General features: G+C 40.0%; 1 protein-coding gene across 5 annotated transcripts in view; it reads left to right on the top strand.

Moving 5' to 3' along the window:
* Nucleotides 1–17,071, top strand: part of CFAP70 (cilia and flagella associated protein 70) — a 78,641-nt gene that overhangs the window by 57,369 nt on the left and 4,201 nt on the right. For 4 of the 5 annotated variants that reach the window (XM_078150838.1, XM_078150836.1, XM_078150839.1 and 1 more), the window contains 8 exons: nt 5,565–5,698; nt 5,793–5,908; nt 6,090–6,284; nt 9,557–9,721; nt 11,722–11,843; nt 13,064–13,216; nt 13,517–13,678; nt 14,702–14,791. In XM_078150838.1, the coding sequence (XP_078006964.1) occupies nt 5,565–5,698; nt 5,793–5,908; nt 6,090–6,284; nt 9,557–9,721; nt 11,722–11,843; nt 13,064–13,216; nt 13,517–13,678; nt 14,702–14,791 (1,137 nt within the window). The remainder of the gene's footprint in view (nt 1–5,564; nt 5,699–5,792; nt 5,909–6,089; nt 6,285–9,556; nt 9,722–11,721; nt 11,844–13,063; nt 13,217–13,516; nt 13,679–14,701; nt 14,792–17,071) is intronic. The other variant, XM_078150837.1, reaches the window with a different exon arrangement.

Here is a 17,071-nt window from a genome sequence, read left to right as displayed (position 1 = left end):
GACTCAGTTCTCTATATAGTTTAGAAATGAGGCCTTGATCAGAGACACTGGCTGTAAAAATTGTTTCCCAGCTTTCTGCTTCCTTTCTAATCTTGGTTGCATTGGCTCCGTTTGTGCAAAAAGATTTCAATTTAATATAATCAAAATTATCCATTTAGCATTTCATAGTGTTTTCTCTCTCTTGTTTGGTCATAAATTCTTTTGTTCTCCTTAGATCTGACAGGTAAACTATTCCTGGCTCTCCTAATTTGCTTATAGTATCACCCTTTATATCTAAATCGTGTACCCATTTTGACTTATCTTGGTATATAGTGTAAGATGTTGGTCTGTGCCTAGTTTCTGCCAGACTATTTTCTAGTTTTCCCAGCAGTTTTTGTCAAATAGTGAGTTTTTATCCCAGAAGCTGGAGTCTTTGGATTTATCAAATAGTAGATTACTATAGTCACTGACTACTGTGTCTTGTGTACCTAACCTATTCTACTGATCTACCACTCTGTTTCTTAGCCAGTACCAAGCAGTTTTGATGATTTCTGCTTTATAGCACAGTTTGAGATTTGGTGTGGCTAGGCCACCTTCCCTCGCATTTCTTTTCATTAATTCCCTTGATAGTCTGGACCTTTTGTTCTTCCAGATGAATTTTGTTATTATTTTTTCTAGCTCTATAAAATAATTTTTTAAAAATTTTAAAATAATTTTATAAATAAAAAAATTATATATATATATATATATATATATATATATATATATATATATTTTTTTTTAAAGTAGGTTGTGCTAGACTAAGCAGATACAAAATGTCTGTGTGGGAGTGGAACCTGTCCAGAAGTAGCAGAATCTGTCCAGCTTCTCTACTGGCTCCCCCATCCCTACTCTCTACCCCCACCCCCATGACAAAGGCTTAGATGATATGCTTGTCAAATTTGCAGATGGCAAAAAGCTGGGAGGAATAACTAATATATTAGATGACAGAGTAAGGTTCCAAAAAGATATCTACAGACTATAAGAGTGGGCCAAATTAAATAAGATAAAATTTAGGGTTAGGCCTGGACTTGTGGTTTTACTCATAGAAAGAACTCCACCAAGAGGAAACTCCCTCCATCAATGCAGTTCAGCATCTTACTTACTACAACTTACTGTCTTAGAGAGTTGCCTAGAGCACTGAAAGGATAAATAACTGATCCAGGGTCACACAGCCAGTATGAGTCACAGGCAGGACTTGAACCCAGGTTTTCCTGGATCTGGTGCCAATTGTCTATCTAGTACACTATGATAGGAAGTTGTTTTTGTTTGTGTTTTAAATCAGCTTGCCAAGGACCAGATGGGGTATGCTTATTGTTGTTGTCATGTTTTTTATTATTATTGGATATGCTTGCCTACAGAGCTTCATCAAGAATAACTTATCTGAAAAAAATCTGGTGGTTCTAGAGAATGCAAGCTCAATGTCCCTAAAGAATGTGAAATCTCGTGTAATTTTAGTCTTCATTAAGAGAGCCAGTGTCTAGATTGAGTGAAGCGACTGTCTTGCTCTTCTCTGCCCAGGTCTGACAACATTCGGACTATTGTCTTCAGTTCGGAATGCCATAGTTTTCAAAAGGACATTCAAAAGCTGGAAAGTTTCTAGCAGAGGGTTAGCTACATAAGGATGATTAAGGATTTCCATAGCATGGCATGGGTACTAGCACACCTTCTGGAGCCACTCCCCAACTTAGTCCTAGAACTTATTGTTTGGGGTTCTCAGTAGCGTCTACCCTGAGGATTCTGGGAGTTATTCTGAGGGGAGGACTCCTAGCAGTATACTCACAAGCCCCTTCCGGGGTCCACTGACCTCCATTAGCTTTTAGAAAATAGGGGCAGCTAGGTGGTGCAGCAGATGGGGCAGGTAGGTGGCGCAGTGGATAGAGCACCGGCCCTAAAGTCAAGAGGACCTGAGTTCAAATCCAGCCTCAGACCAAACGCTTGACATGTACTAGCTGTGTGATCCTGGGCAAGTCACTTAACCCCAATCGCCTAAAAAAAAAAAGCTTTTAGAAAATGGATGGACTGAGAAAGTGTGGCAAAAAAAAAAAGAAAAATGGGTATGAAATATTTTGCCAAACTCTGCACACTGTTCTTAATAATGCAAGGCCCTTTGGGAGAATAGTGAGACACACATGTTGAGAACCTCCATGGAAAGGGACATCCCTGATTCTTGGTTACTGCTACCAGCCCTCAGAGGTGAACTTGGGAGCCCCTGCACTCGCTGGGTCACTGCCAGGACACATTTCACCTGATATCAGAGACCAATACAAGGATACCTTTCTTGAATAACACCCCTTCGTGAGAGACTTCTTCACAATTCCATATGTTTTACATTGTAGCCTGCTCACTCCCACTGCATGCTTCTCCACTGCCCACTGAGCAATATTCATTTTTTTTTTTGGCTAGGCAATTGGAGTTAAATGACATGCCCAGGGTCACACAGTTAGTAAGTGTCAGGTGTCTGGTCTGAGTCCAGATTTGAACTCAGGTCCAGGGCTGGTGTTCTATCCATTGTACCACCTAGCTGCCCCCAATATTCATTTCAGTTCTTCAGAGACTATAGTTCTCCATGACTTGCGGCCATATAACATCATTGGAAAACTACTGGTGTTAAAAAGACAGGCCTTTAGGAAGCCAGAAGAAAAAAGGAAGCTGTGTCTAAATGGAAAACTGACTTAGAGGTTCTCCTTAGATATTAGATAGTGGAGATGGATTTATCATATATCCAAAGGCAGTAAGAAAGAAACTTCATTTTATGGGACATTTGGTCATCTCATATTGTAATGCGAAAAGACCACGGTGAAAATAATTGTGGCCTATGTACCTACATCAATTGCAGATGACAAGGAGATGAAGATATTCTACAAAGGACTTCTCCAAATTAGACCAACATGTACTTTGATCCTGGTGACTTCAATGCAAAAGAGAGGTTGATGGAAATATAGTTTAGCAGTAAGGAATGAGAGAAACCAAAAATGGGTAGTCTACACAGAAGTCTTATACCCAACATTATAACACTAAAGAAAATATACTTCAAGTTGCTAAAAGAAATCCAGAAATCATTTAATAAAGCATAATCAAGATTACAGCAGACTTTTCAAGTAGGATAAGGATGGGATAATTAGAAAATTTAAGATTTTCAAAATTAGATATTTTCAGAATTATGAAGCATGAGCTCAGAACTATCTATCTAGCAAAACTCAGTATACTTTATCAAGGCAAAAGATTGAGAATCAAGTTTGCAGAGATTTGTACGTTTCAAGGGAGTACTTCTATAGCAGCCAAACTTTGCAACCAAAAATATAGTTATTTTTTAAAATTCACAGTTCTAAAATCAGGATTACCTATTTGTTAAGAACCCTCAAAGTACTGACTTGTCTAAACTTCTAAATATTTCAGATAGGTGTTTCAGAGAAGGGGGAAAACATATATGTATATCTCTCTATATACATATATCTACATGCATGTAGATATATATCTACATATATACATATACCTGTTATATGTGTGTGTATATGATGGGGTAGAAACTTGAGAGAAGAGAGGCGATAAGGAGTATAATTCTAAAACAAAACTACTTTTATTGTTTTTTCCATCCCCTTCTCACTACTTAGACAGTTACCACCTCAGTTCATGCCTTAATCACCTTTCACCTAGACAATTGCAATGACCTCTGAATTAGTCTTTCTGCCTCATCCCTGCCCACCCAAATCTGTCTTCCACCTGGATGCTAATCTAGGTGATTTTACTTAAGTTTAGGTCCAGTTGTGTTAATTCCCTATTAAACAAGTGCCCATAGTTGCCCATTGCCTTCAGAATAAATCAAAAACACCTTGATTTGACTTTTAAAGTCTTTCACAACTTGGCCTGAACCTAGTTCTCCAGCTGCATTATACATTACTCCTCTTCCCATAATCATAGTCCAGCCAACTTGTCCACCTCTCTGTTCCTCACACATGGCACCTCATTTTGAATTTCTGTGCTTGTGCTCTGGCCGTTCTGCTAGGCTAGGATGCTTTTGCTTTTCCCCTCCACCTCACAGAGACCTTTCCTTTGTTCAGGACTCAGCTCAGGCATCACGTTCTATATAAAATGTTTCCTGATTCCCACAACTACTATCATCCTTCCTTCCTGATTACCTTGCATTTAACTACCTTCTGTTTATTATGCGTATATACATACACATGTATGTGTGAGTGTGATCTCCCTTGATTGTAAGTAATATTTTTGAGATTAAGGATTCTTTAATTTTTTTTTTCTTTTTATTCCCAATGACTGTGCTTAGGAAAAGTAGACATTTAAGAAATGTTTTATTGATTGTTTGATTAATTGATAAACAGGAAGTCCAAATTAAAGAAAGCAACATAAGCTTTAATATGACAGAGAAACTTTGTTTAGATTGGTTTTTGTCAAGTTTGAGTTAATAGGAGAAATAATAAGATTAAGGATAATGTGCATTATCTCCTGATCAAAAAATTAAAGAAAAGTCAAAACTAACAATTGTAGCACTAAAGATAAGTTGACTAAACTTGCTAATAAAATGATAAAGAATCACAGAATGAATTCAAATACACAATTTAGCAAAGCTTTGTTGATACAAAGTACATTTAATCCAGAAAGATTTAAAGAGACTTAAAATGAAAGAGTAGAAAAAATTTACTATGCAACCATTAAATCATGAAAAGCTGGCATGACCTTTATACAAAATAAAGTACAATTCAAGCCAGAAAGCATTAAATGATATAAACAAGGACATGTGATGCTAAAAGGTGATATATAGAATGAAAATATGCCATTTAAAAATGTGTGTACTTAATTCTGCAGTATCATGTATAACGGAAAACCTTACAGAATTGCACAAAGGAATAGCCAAAAATTAATAATAATGAAATATTTTGATACCTCACGATCAGAATATATTAGATTCAACGGAAAGTTAAGAAATTATAGAGTTGAATGGAGCATTAAATAGACTAGTTGCAATAGATATATGTAGAGAATTTAAAAGAAAGAGAAAAGAACACTGACTACCTCCTGGGTCTTAAAAAGATACAGGAAAATATAGAGAATCAGATATTTTATACAATATAAGTCATAATGCAATGAATTAGTGATAAGAAATGAGACAGTGCATGAAAGTTGTAGGCCCAAAGAGAATCCAAATTGTAGAGAGATTATAATCTATATAAAACCGAATGGTTATTATATGGATGAAATTTCAGATTCTTGAGGCATTTGGATATTTGAGGCAAATATAAAGATCTATTGATCAATTTTTGTTTACATTTCATGACTGCAAGAAAACTAATGAGAGTTAGTAGAGAAATGCCAAAATACAGTTTGTAGGTTCTGTGGTTAAATGAACTAGACCTAAGCTGGGATTGTGATCTCTTAACACAATTCAACAAGTATTTTTTAAAATGTTTACCGTATGTCTAACACTCTCATGTTCTTTTTTGAGTTTGAAGTTGGCATAAAAACAGATGACATGGTAGTTCACAAATAACAGTAGAAGCATTAATGCTCCTAATGTTTCTTGTTTGTAGAGACTGGTTCGTGATAACCAGAACCTGGAACACTGGCTGGATTATGGCTCATTCTGCCTTCTGACCAATGATATTCTCAAAGCACAAGAATGTTTTCGTAAAGCTCTTTCATTGAATCAGACAAACATAGACAGGTATGGAAGGAAGAAAGGGATGTGGGCTTTTTGTGGTTCATTGTTAAGCAACTGTTGTCACCATGGGGCTGATGCTAATGATATTTGTCCTCAGTCTGCTACTGTGTGGTCTTGTGGCTATCATGATGGAGCACTATGAAGAAGCAGAAATTTTTTTCGAAGATGCCACTTGCTTGGAACCAGCCAATGCTGTGGCATGGACTTTACTCGGTATGGCCATCCTGCAGTCTGTGTCTTCTTTCTTTGTAAGATTGCCTTTCCCCCCTCTCTTTGTTAATTTTATTCCTTTATTTTGAACTGTGTCAAGAATGGGACTTAATGTTAACATTTGCAGCTTGTTAGAATGTGAAAATTGGAGATTCAAAAGTCATTCAGTTTGATATCTTTTCAGGTTTGTTCTATGAAATTCAGAATAATGATATCCGAATGGAAATGGCATTTCATGAAGCTGCCAAACAGCTTCATGCTAGATTAGCCAAGGAAAAGAGCATTGTTGAGACTGTTGATGTTGAAGGGAAGCTAGAGTCCAGTTTAACAGCTTTAGGAGCTGTGACAGCTTCACCAAGCAAAGGAAATGTACCACAAGGTGAGTTCATGGTGAAATGTTCTAAGAGCTAGAGATGTTGGGAGGAGGACTGACCGGCCTTATAAATGGACAGAGTAGTGATGTGATTTCAGGGATATTAGGATGGACCCTTGCCCAAATCTATCCAATTTGTCAACCATTGTGTCTGAAATTTCCACCTTCAGATTCATTAATGAGGATTACTGAGGTTTTTATTTGTCTTTAAGTCCCCTTTTAAAATGTAGATACTCTTGATATAGAGGAATGCAGTATTAGGATTAGTTTTTTTAGAGCAAGACCATGTGAGAATGGGACATACGTAGTTTAAGGAGGGATAGGAACACTAGTAGGGAGCAGAGGGGGTACTGAAAGATGGGAAGAGATCAAAGATAAATTTTACCAATATAACAATTCTGGTTAGGGCTAGTAAAATTTAATAAGGAAGTAAGAAGAATGGGGAATGTAACCAGTAATGTTGAATTTGGGTAGGATTGTACCTGGTCACTCACAAGGCTTTCTACATCTTTTTTAATTTTTTAAATTTTTTATTTTTAGGCGATGGGGGTTAAATGACTTGCCCAGGGTCACACAGCTAATAAGTGTCAAGTGTTTGGTCTGAGGCCGGATTTGAACTCAGGTCCTCCTGACTTCAGGGCCGGTGCTCTATCTACTGCACCACTTAGCTGCCCCTAAAGGTGTGATTTCTAAGCTATATAGAGAACTGAGTCAAATTTGCAAGAATTAGAGCCATTCCCCAGTTGATAGTCAAAGGATACGAATAAGCAACTTTCAGAGGAAGAAATCCAAACTGTCAATAGTCATATGAAAACCAAGTGCTCTAAATCACAAACAGTTAGAGAAATACAAATTAAACCAGCTCTGCAGTACTACCTCACCCCCATCAGATTGGCTAAATTGACTAAAAGAAAAATGGCAAATGTTGGAGGGATTGTGGGAAAACAGGTACACTAATGCACTGTTGGCAGAGCTAAGACCTAGTCCAACTATTCTGGAAAGCAGTTTGGAACCATGCTCAAAAGGCTATCCTTAACTGTGCATATCCTTTGACCAAGTGATATTGCTATTAGGTCTGTGCCACAGAGAGATCAAACAAATAGGAAAAGGACTCATTTGTACAAAATTATCTATAGCAGCTCTTTTTCTGGTGGCAGAGCAGTAGAAACTGAGGGCATGCCCATCAATTGGGAAACAGCTGAACAAGTTATGGTAAATGAATTGCTGTAAAAAATGAGGAAGGGGATGGTTTCAGAAAAACCTGGGAAGACTTATATGAACTGATGCAAAATGAAATGAGCAAAAAAGAATTGGGAAAACAGTTTATATAATAATAGTAATATTGAAAAGCTAAATCAACTTTTGAAAGACTTAGTAACTTTGACCAACACAATGATTTACCAGTTTCAAAAGATTAATGATGAAACATTCTATCCACCTCCAGAAGGAGAGTTGATAGACTCAGAGTGCAGATTGAAACATATTTCTCTCTTCCTTTTTCTTTTCCTTCCTTCATTTGTTCATTCATTCGTTCCCCCTTCCCTCCCTTCTTTTCCTTCCTGTTTTCCTTCCTTGCTCTCTCCCTCCCTCTTTTTCCTTTCCTTTCTTCCTCCCTTCCAACATGACCAATCTGAGAATTTGTTTTACATGACTATACATATTTTTAACAAGTTTTGGTTTTCTTGCCTTCTTAATGGGTAGGGGAAGGGCAGGGAAAGAATTTTGACCTGAAATTACATTTCAGTTTTTAAAAATAAAATCTATTCTCCCCAAATCCAAGTTGCATTGTCAGACTATTAGTACCTTTCTTCACTTTCTCTGCCATAAAATCTAAGATATAGTAGTCACTTCCCCCCAAAGTTCCCATCATGTCACTCCTGCAACACTTTGTTCCTTGTTAGGGAGAATCTTATTTATAATTGAATTTTATCTTGTTTTCTTCACCTTTGGAGGAGTAAAATACCATTAAGGAAAATCAAGGATTTATTATTAACTGCTTTGCTTTTGGCAGAAAGAGAGCTTTCTAGCACATCCTGATAACTGTTACAGCATCCCTGTGTGTCAAGCTTGTGATCTATTTCCTAAGCCAAAGGTAGGGAACCTGTGGCCTTCTAGGTCCCTAAGCGTGGCCTTTTACCTGAACAATTTGGATTCAGTGAAAAGGCCGCACTTAAGGACCTAGGTGGACACATGTGGCCTTAAGGCTGCAGGGTCTCCCACCCCCCCACCCCATGTCCTAAACTCATTGATTTTCTTTTTATACCCTAATGGTCTATAGGATATACCTCAATGACTGTTTCTGTGACAGGAAGCACTCTCCTGCTTCCTTCTTCTGGCTGGAGCATGGACTTGGAGTTGGAAGGAAGCTTAGCATTCACTGAGTCCAAGCCCCTTATTTAACATGTAACGGAGACTGACCAATAGGAGTCTAGCCCTTCAAGTATGTACACTTAGCCTCAGCTTCACAGCCAATTAAAAGGCTTTATATCATCACAGAGAGGTTAAGTAATTTGCCCAGAGTGACATAACTAGTGTCTGAGGTAAGGTTTGGCTCTCGGTGAATGTATCTTCTTAATATACAATGCTGTTCTACCACTTTATATCTATTCCATTCCTTTTGAATAAGATACCCTTCCAGATCCAGATCCTATTCAGAGATCTCATTCCAATTCTTATTAGTAACTGTGAGGTCAAATTTGCGTCCTCCATTAGTATCTCTAGTTTATCCTGTTTATTACCCACACTTTTGTTCATTTGTATATAGACATCTGAGTCTACTAGTTCAATTACTGATTTCCTTTCTTGATTTTGTCTACTGTGAAATTCTTCTCCATTTTCTATGTTGTAGCTACGCTCTGCAGTATCTAGCTTGGAATACAGACCCTTTTCTCCATCTCATTTCTTTCCTTTTTCATTTAATAGCTTTTTGATTAGATTTGCAAGACTTGGGCAAATAAAGTCTTACTGGCCTTTGTTAAGTGAACTCCATCTCTGAGCAAGGTTTGGCATTCTCGTATTTTAAGCTGTGAACCAGAAATCCAAATCCTATTCTTAGAAATCTTAATCTCTTTAAGATACTGTCTTTGTAACTTGCCTCCCAACAAATATGAACAAAACACTCATAGGAATAAACTGAACTGCCAAAGAACTGGCCTCTTTGTGAACAGAAATTAGAAGTGTAGATTTTTTTATATTTTGAAAATTATTCATTATTTCCTGTAGTGATGAGCTGTTATACAATTTATGAAGAATTTTTCACTGAAATTTTAATTTGTTAGGATTGGGAGATGACATATCCACGCTGGATGAGTTTCTTGAAGAGCCATCCAAACCCCAGTCTGAGACTGTGGAGCAGCAAAAGTTAGCACTCCTGCCCCAGGACCTGAGTCCCACTGATAGAAACTCCAAGTCGTTTTGTCTGTCTAAGGAGATACCAAAGACAGGTAAGCAGAAAATAAGACTTGGTAATGAACCAGACACGATGAAATGAATGGTTTAGACAAGAGGTGAAAATTTCAGCTGTCCTGAGAGAGGTAACCCTGGCTTAACTGAAGCTGATAGTATCATCTCTCAGCTGCTGGGCATCTGTTGACATTGAGTACATTGTGAAAACTCAGCTTTGTGGTCAAACTCTTCAGCCAATAGGGTTTATTATTGAACTCACAGGCTTGGAAAGAGAAGGATATACTCCAGCAGCACACTTTCTCTCAAGGATTTACTTCCTGTGAAAATGGAGAATACTACTTTACATCTGTTCTGCTACCATCACATACCCTGCATGCAACCCCTTCCTGTAGTATACATAATGATGTGTGTGTACATATGTGTGTATGTGTATGTGTGTGTATGAGTATGTGTATATATACACATTTGTATATATGTATATGCATGTGTGTGTATATGTGTGTACATAGATATGTGTGTAATATGTGTATATGCTGCCTCATAGATGTATTATGTATGTGCATACAGTGTAGATATATATTTATACACACTTGTTTGTGTATATGTATGTATATATGTATATCGGTGTGTATATATATGCTGCCTCTCATATATGATATGTGTTGTGTATATGTATGTGTGTATATATTTGTGTATATTTGTATATATATGTATGTGCATGTGTGTATATGTGTGTACATATTATATGTGTGTACATATATATGCTTCCTCTCATATATGTGTGTGTATGTATGTATACATATATGTATGTATACATATATGTGTGTGTGTATATATATATATATATATATATATATAGCAGCATGGCATGGCTGGAGATCTTGCCTTGGAGTCAAGAAGACCTGGATTTAAGTCCTGTCTCAGACACATCCTGTGTGACTCCGGGCAAATCAAGGCCCAAGACAATTCTCCAAGCTTGTAAAGAGCAGACCACATGCCAGTCTGCGTTGGTGGTAAGTTTCCTCCAGGGAGCCCTGATTGGGATGGAATCAAGGCCCGGAACACGTCCCATTAGGGCAGAGGCCTCTGGAGCTCCTTCCTTCCCGCACCCTCTCGAGGGAGAGCCAGTTGTTAAACTTCCAGTGTCAGCAACAGGCAAGTGCTACAAACCAGGGCTTGATTTATTGTTTTCTTGCTTGTTGAGAATAATGCAGATTCAACTTAAACATGTTTTGTGTCTGTTTTTTTCTACAGAGCTAATTATCAGACACTTACCAACACACGTCTGATAAACGATGTCCAAAAATCTTAGTTAAAGCTTAACACAGCACTAAGGGTTGTGAGACGCCATGTGTATACGTGTGCATGCACACCATACTCATTTTTACATGCGTGCACAATACACATTGTTTATCATCTCTCCAGCTCAAGTACTTCAAGAAAGACTTTTTGGGCTTTTTTCCTGATCTTCTCATGTTTGATCCTTAGTCCTATGGTAGTGTAGGCCAGTACTGGATCCCTGAGGGTTGTCTATTGAATTAGAAAACCACAAATTAACATTATCTATGCTGTATTGCATTTGTATTTTGTTAAAAATGTCCAATGACATTTTAATCAGTTTAGCTGCACTGGTACATTTGACACCTCTGCTGTAGGCTATAGATTAGGGTTTCTCAAATGTTTTAATCTGTGGATCACTAAGTCATACCCTGCATGTCATCTATCATGATGATTTTCATTCACTATAGCAAAAAGAGAAAATCAGGTTTATCTTAACTGCTACTATGGCTACATTTAAAAGATACTAATTTTTGGTATATTTTCATAGTAGACTTGAATCTAGTCTTTAAAAGTTGTTCTCAGTTTTTGTGACTTAAAGTTTTGACTGGCCAGGATTTAGTACCTTGGGAGTCAGTATTTAAGAGTCTTCTGCCTTTCAGGTCTCAGTTTCTCTGGGGCCCTCTATCAAGGACAGCCTCTCTGCTTTATTCTCTGGCCTCTCCTCTCCTTTCCTTTCTCTCATATGGTTTTTTAAAAGTTTCAAAAAGTCAGATTTCATCATCGGCTCTGGCTTCCTCAGCCCTTCACGGAGTTTCCCAAAGACCTAGCACTATCTTCATGGAAACCACACGCTTCTTGATGAAGGTTGATGCTGTGCAGGTAAGCATACAGTACCCCTAAAAAGGCGTTCAGTGAATGACTTATTTCATTCAAATGGTATCTTTTAAAGTTCATCCCAGTGTGATCCAGGAGCAGATACACTCTTAAGGATGTGTTCTAGGCCAAGAGCAGAGGCATCAAGGTATTTCTCCTATGTAGTATTACTCTTCAGGTCTCGCCATGAAGGAGCACCAAACACAGCTAATCTGCTCCCTGGGGAGTTGAAGGATAACAGTATTAAACTGCTGGTGTGATGTCTAGCATGGCGTCTTCGTATAATATGAGCTGCAATAAAGAGTTGGATTTGTAGAGCTTGCCTTGTTTTAGGAAGATGGATGGAAAGGAGGGGACAAAGCACTTCTTCCCCAGTGAAAAGATCATGCCAATTTCATGTAATATAACATGTTATCAGAGGGGCAGCTAGGTGATGTAGTGGATAGAGCACCGGCCCTGGAGTCAGAAGGACCTGAGTTCAAATCTGGCCTCAGACACTTACTAGCTATGTGACCCTTGGCAAGTCACTTAACCTCAATTGCCTAAAAAACAAAAACAAAACAAAACAACTGTTATAAGAAATGGCCACTTAAATGTCCAAGCTTATGGATCTGGGGCTTGGAAAAATAAAGCTCTGAACCATTTTGTGGCTTCTCACCATTGTGTCTGCCCTTCCTAGGGTAATGAAGTGGAATACTTCGTGCTCTTAGAGAGAGATCTGGTCTTTGAGACATATCTCTGGGACAGACAGTTACATTCCACAGTCATCCTGGTGTCATGCTGGGGATCAGAGTTTGTCTCCATGATAGGTTAGTCACTTGGGAACCTTGCTTCTAGTTCATAGGATTGTAGGTCTAGAGCTAGAAAGACCTCCTTTTACAGATGAGAAAATGGAGGCCCAGACAAAGTAAGTGGTATGGCCAAGGTCACACAGGGAGTCAGTGGCAGAGTTGAAATTTGAACTTGGGTCCTGTAACTCCAAGGTCAGTGCTCTTCTCATGGCACCAGACTTTCTTCCAGGTCACGGATAATATCTGTAATGTATTATCAAGAAAATACTAGATGTTTTAGGCACATCACTCACCCTTTGAAGTTGAGGAGAACCATGTTCTTCTTTCTCTTGGTATTCTCCAAGGGAGACAAACTCCTAGGCTAGATGAACGATGGGGCTAACTCCATGTAACCTTGCTAATGCCCCTAATGTTCTGTTTGTTCATGCTTTTCAGTATGTCCACAGGGTGCTTGCGCATGAATTGCTGTACCCCCAAGGAGGCCCTAGCTGTGAATATTACTTGGTCCTGGCACAGACACACCTGCTTGAGAAGGATTTCGCCAAGGCAGAAGAATACCTCCACGCAGCCAGCCAGATGGATTACCTGGTGTTTATCTTTGCTAGGTCCTCTCATGTTGGAAGATAGGTGTAGCAGTGCTCACTGATGGGGGTCAAAGGGAACAGCCCTGGTGGGTGTTTCTCAATTTCTGGGCCTTCAGTTTAGGGTGAAAGTGAGAGGGAAGCTCCCATTGATATCCTCGTGTGCCACACGCTGGACAGGACAGAGGACTCCCTCACTGTCAGATGGGTCACCAGCTTTACCTAGGACTTGGAATGCCAACATTCACCACATTCCAAGGGCTCCCGTCTGCAAGCTTGCTGAGTGACTGTTGTTCTTACTTTCTAGAACCCTAATGTCTGGGGTTTGAAGGGACACTTCTTCTACCTGAGTGGAAATCATGCTGAAGCCAAGGAATGCTATGAGCGAACTCTTAGTTTTGTAGTGGATGCTGCTGAAATGCACTTCATCTATCTGCGACTGGGATCCATCTATCTGGAAGAGGGAGAGGTAAGGAATGCTAATAGAAAAATTAGGACTGGCTCCGTTTCTTCCTGTGGCGGTGTCCCTTTTGGACAGTATGGTGTTACTGGTAAGAGAGTCAGCCTTGAAGTGGGAACACCTGGGTGCAAGTCCCAACTCTGATACTTTCTGGATGTGTGACCTTGGGCCAGTCACTGGCCGGTCACTCTCAGTGCTGCAGGCAGATCTCTACAACAAGAAGCTGCCAGGATGTTTATCTGGGAGTTCTCTGTGCCATATGTGAATCACAGGGCCAGCTCCCATCCAGATCTCTTATTTGTTGTCACAGGGCATGGTACCTTCACTGAACTCCTCAGGACAGCCCTGCTCCAAGGAAGTGATTCTCAGGGTTGTTGGCTCCCTTGGTGCCTTAATATCCATTGCAGCTACATATCACCTATTTGAGATAAAAGGGGGGAAATCTATTGGATTAGACCTAGAGTTGACATGTTAGGGGTGAAATGCACTGGAGAGGACTTGGGAAGCTTCTTGTTGTGAATGGACATATCTAAGAAGCCTGAATAGTGTGTCTGTACCAGACGTATTTCATGTTCTCACCCCCCAGAAAGCCTCAGACACAACTCCTGAGAAAGCACTGCTCTAGATAGAGGAGTGACCTCCAGGAAGCCTTTCAGTAATCCTCTCCTCTTTGAAGGCATTTTGTGGAAAGACGGGGTACTCCTGGTTTGAAAGCATGATTCAGCTATGTATCTGTGTCCCCTAACACTGTTGGTAGATAAGGATGGCATTGCTCTCACAGAAATCTCTGGCTTCTCTGAATTTCTGCCTGGACAAAGTTGGTTTTTTTGAGTATGTCCCATCTGGTTTTCTTACCAGTCCCTTTGTGATAGTTAGCATACTTACAGAAGATGTGAATGAAATCCAATCACTCATTTACCTTATACTGTTTTGGAGAGCAGTTACATCAGAGACCTTCATGGTGCCTACTTACTGTATGAAGTCCATGATTTCCCATTTGATGGAAGCTTAGAAATAACTCTCTTTCTACAGTACGAAAAGGCAAAGAACACCTACCTGTTGGCTTGTAAAAAATCACCTTCGTGCCTCACCTGGCTGGGAGTGGGAATTGCCTGCTATCGGGTAAGAGAATTAAGGTCTAAGGGTGGTTAAAAGTCTACTTTTCTTGTTCAGGAATCACCTAGGCACTGGAGTTGTTGTGACCACACTGTATGAACTTCAGAGCAACCCTCCCTGTAGTGAAAAGCTCTTCTTTGGACTTGTTGAGGGAACCAGAGCTTGAGCAGAACAGAATCAGCTTTTAAACTTAGGTCCAATTGTTATGTCAACATACTTTCGTGTGTTATTTTTTCATTCAGGAACTACTTTAAGAAACCACCTTGGAACTCCCCAATCTAGTCATAGTGAGCTGTGGCTCATTCATATTCCAGAGGGACTGCTACCGAAGCCTGTTAGAAACACCTCCTTCTGGTTCTGGCCGAGGCTGGCATTCTAGCTAGAAAGCCTTTGTTCCCTGTTTTGGCCTTACAGTCCGTTTACTTTCTAATTAGAAAACACTGTGAGAGGGGAAAGGAAAAAGGAGAAGGCGCCACTGAAGAGAAAGGTTTTGTCTGTTTTCTGGAATGGCTTTTGGAGGGTTTTTAAAAGGGTTCACAGTGCTGTAAGAAAGCAGCCCTTATCTCAAAGGTCCTGTCTGCTCTGGGGCCCTGGACTGTGCTCTTAATGTTGCCCCTAAATACCGATTCCACTGACAAATGCAGGCCCTCAGAAAAGGTGCCCCAGGTTTGAGCCCTGATGGTCAGTATTCACTCTGAATGTAGCTTACGAACCCGCACTGATGTAGGTAAAGACAAGCCAGCCAGAGGACACGTTGGTGCAAAATAGAAGACATTTATCAGACAGCATAGCAAATAAAATGGCAAAAAAGGCCCTCCATTGCACACACATGGGGTACGCTTTCCCCTAAGTGAGGAAAAGCACACACGCTGAGAACATGTGTGACCAGGGAACTTGCCAGGAAGCCATGTAGCCAAACCTCGAGAATGAAGGACACAAATGTAGGGAACACGTGAAAGGGAGGGAATGAGCACTTATCAAGTGCCTATTACGTGCCAGGCACTATGCTGAGAACTTTACAAACATTATCTTGATGCTCACAGCAAGGTGCTCTGATAGGTGGATGTTGGAGATAGGTGCTATTAATATCTCCATGTTACAGGTGAGGAATTGAGGCAAATAGAGATTTGCTAAGGTCACACATCCAGTAAGTGTCTGAGGCTGGATTTGAACTCGGGTTTTTCTGACTCCAGGTCCAACACTCTATCCATTGGGCCACTTCGCTGCCTCAGTAGACAGATGGATTCTCAAATATTATCTCAATGCTTACAATAAGGATGCTATTATTATTCCCATTTTACAGTTGAAGAAACTGAGGCACAGGTGAAAAGACTTCCCCAAGATCAGACAGCTAGTAAATGTCTGAGACTAGATTTGAACTTAGGTCTTCCTGATTTCTGACCCAGTGCCCTATCCATGTGCCATCTAACTGTGGTCAGGGATATTAGGACTTCTAATACTGAACAGTTGCTGATGTCTTCTGGGGTAATGTTATCATACCTGCTGGGCAGTGATATCTCTTCTGGACATCTATGCTAATTTTACAACCACATGGCTACTCCCAGCTACTGTCAGCTGAGCTTTAGCTCTTTCTGGGCTCTTTGCTCCTTCCTACCTATTAATGTGTCGTGTCTAGAAAGCCTCTCCCTGATAAGGGGAAGCTTTTAGTGCGCAGCCATGAGAAGGGTAAATTACCACTCCTAATACGGAAGTCGGAAGGCTGTGACTAAGTCTACTCTTTTGTTGCCCCCTGTTCCTGCTCAAAAAATTCTGAGATCTATACCTCCATCCCCAAGATAGGCTTTGGTTGGCATACAAATGCAGTTCGGGCACTCTCTCCTTTATTATGCACATCCGCCAGCCACAAAAACGTGCATCCTCTGTGGGTGACCTCTGCCTAGCCCACAAAGGCCCACCTCTCCTTTAAACTGCTCCAGCCATTGTCATTTTGCTATAACATTATTAATGTATCAACCCTGCAGTAATGTCATGCGATCGGTTACCCCTTTACAGCACTGCTTCTCTCCACATTGCCTTTTTGTGCAGTCAGTGACATCAGACATGCTATACCAGCATTGAGAACAGACGTTCAAAGTGATTCGCAAAGTGCAGTGGACCTGGGGGGGGGTGTCCCCAAAACTCTTCCAGGTGGTCTGTGAGGAACTGTCATTTGCCTACTAAATACTCCTCCCTTTTCCAACTTCGTATCTGTGTGAGACCACATTATCACAGATTGAATACAGAAGCAGATATAAGAATCCAGCTGTCTACTCAGGCATCGAGGTA

The sequence above is a fragment of the Phascolarctos cinereus genome, unplaced genomic scaffold, assembly GCF_003287225.1.
Source record: "Phascolarctos cinereus isolate Bilbo 61053 unplaced genomic scaffold, phaCin_HiC Scaffold_3;HRSCAF=262, whole genome shotgun sequence".
Classification (NCBI taxonomy): Eukaryota; Metazoa; Chordata; class Mammalia; order Diprotodontia; family Phascolarctidae; genus Phascolarctos; species Phascolarctos cinereus.
The sequence above is the reverse complement of the archived record's forward strand: the minus strand, read 5'-3'. Positions and strand labels throughout refer to the sequence as shown.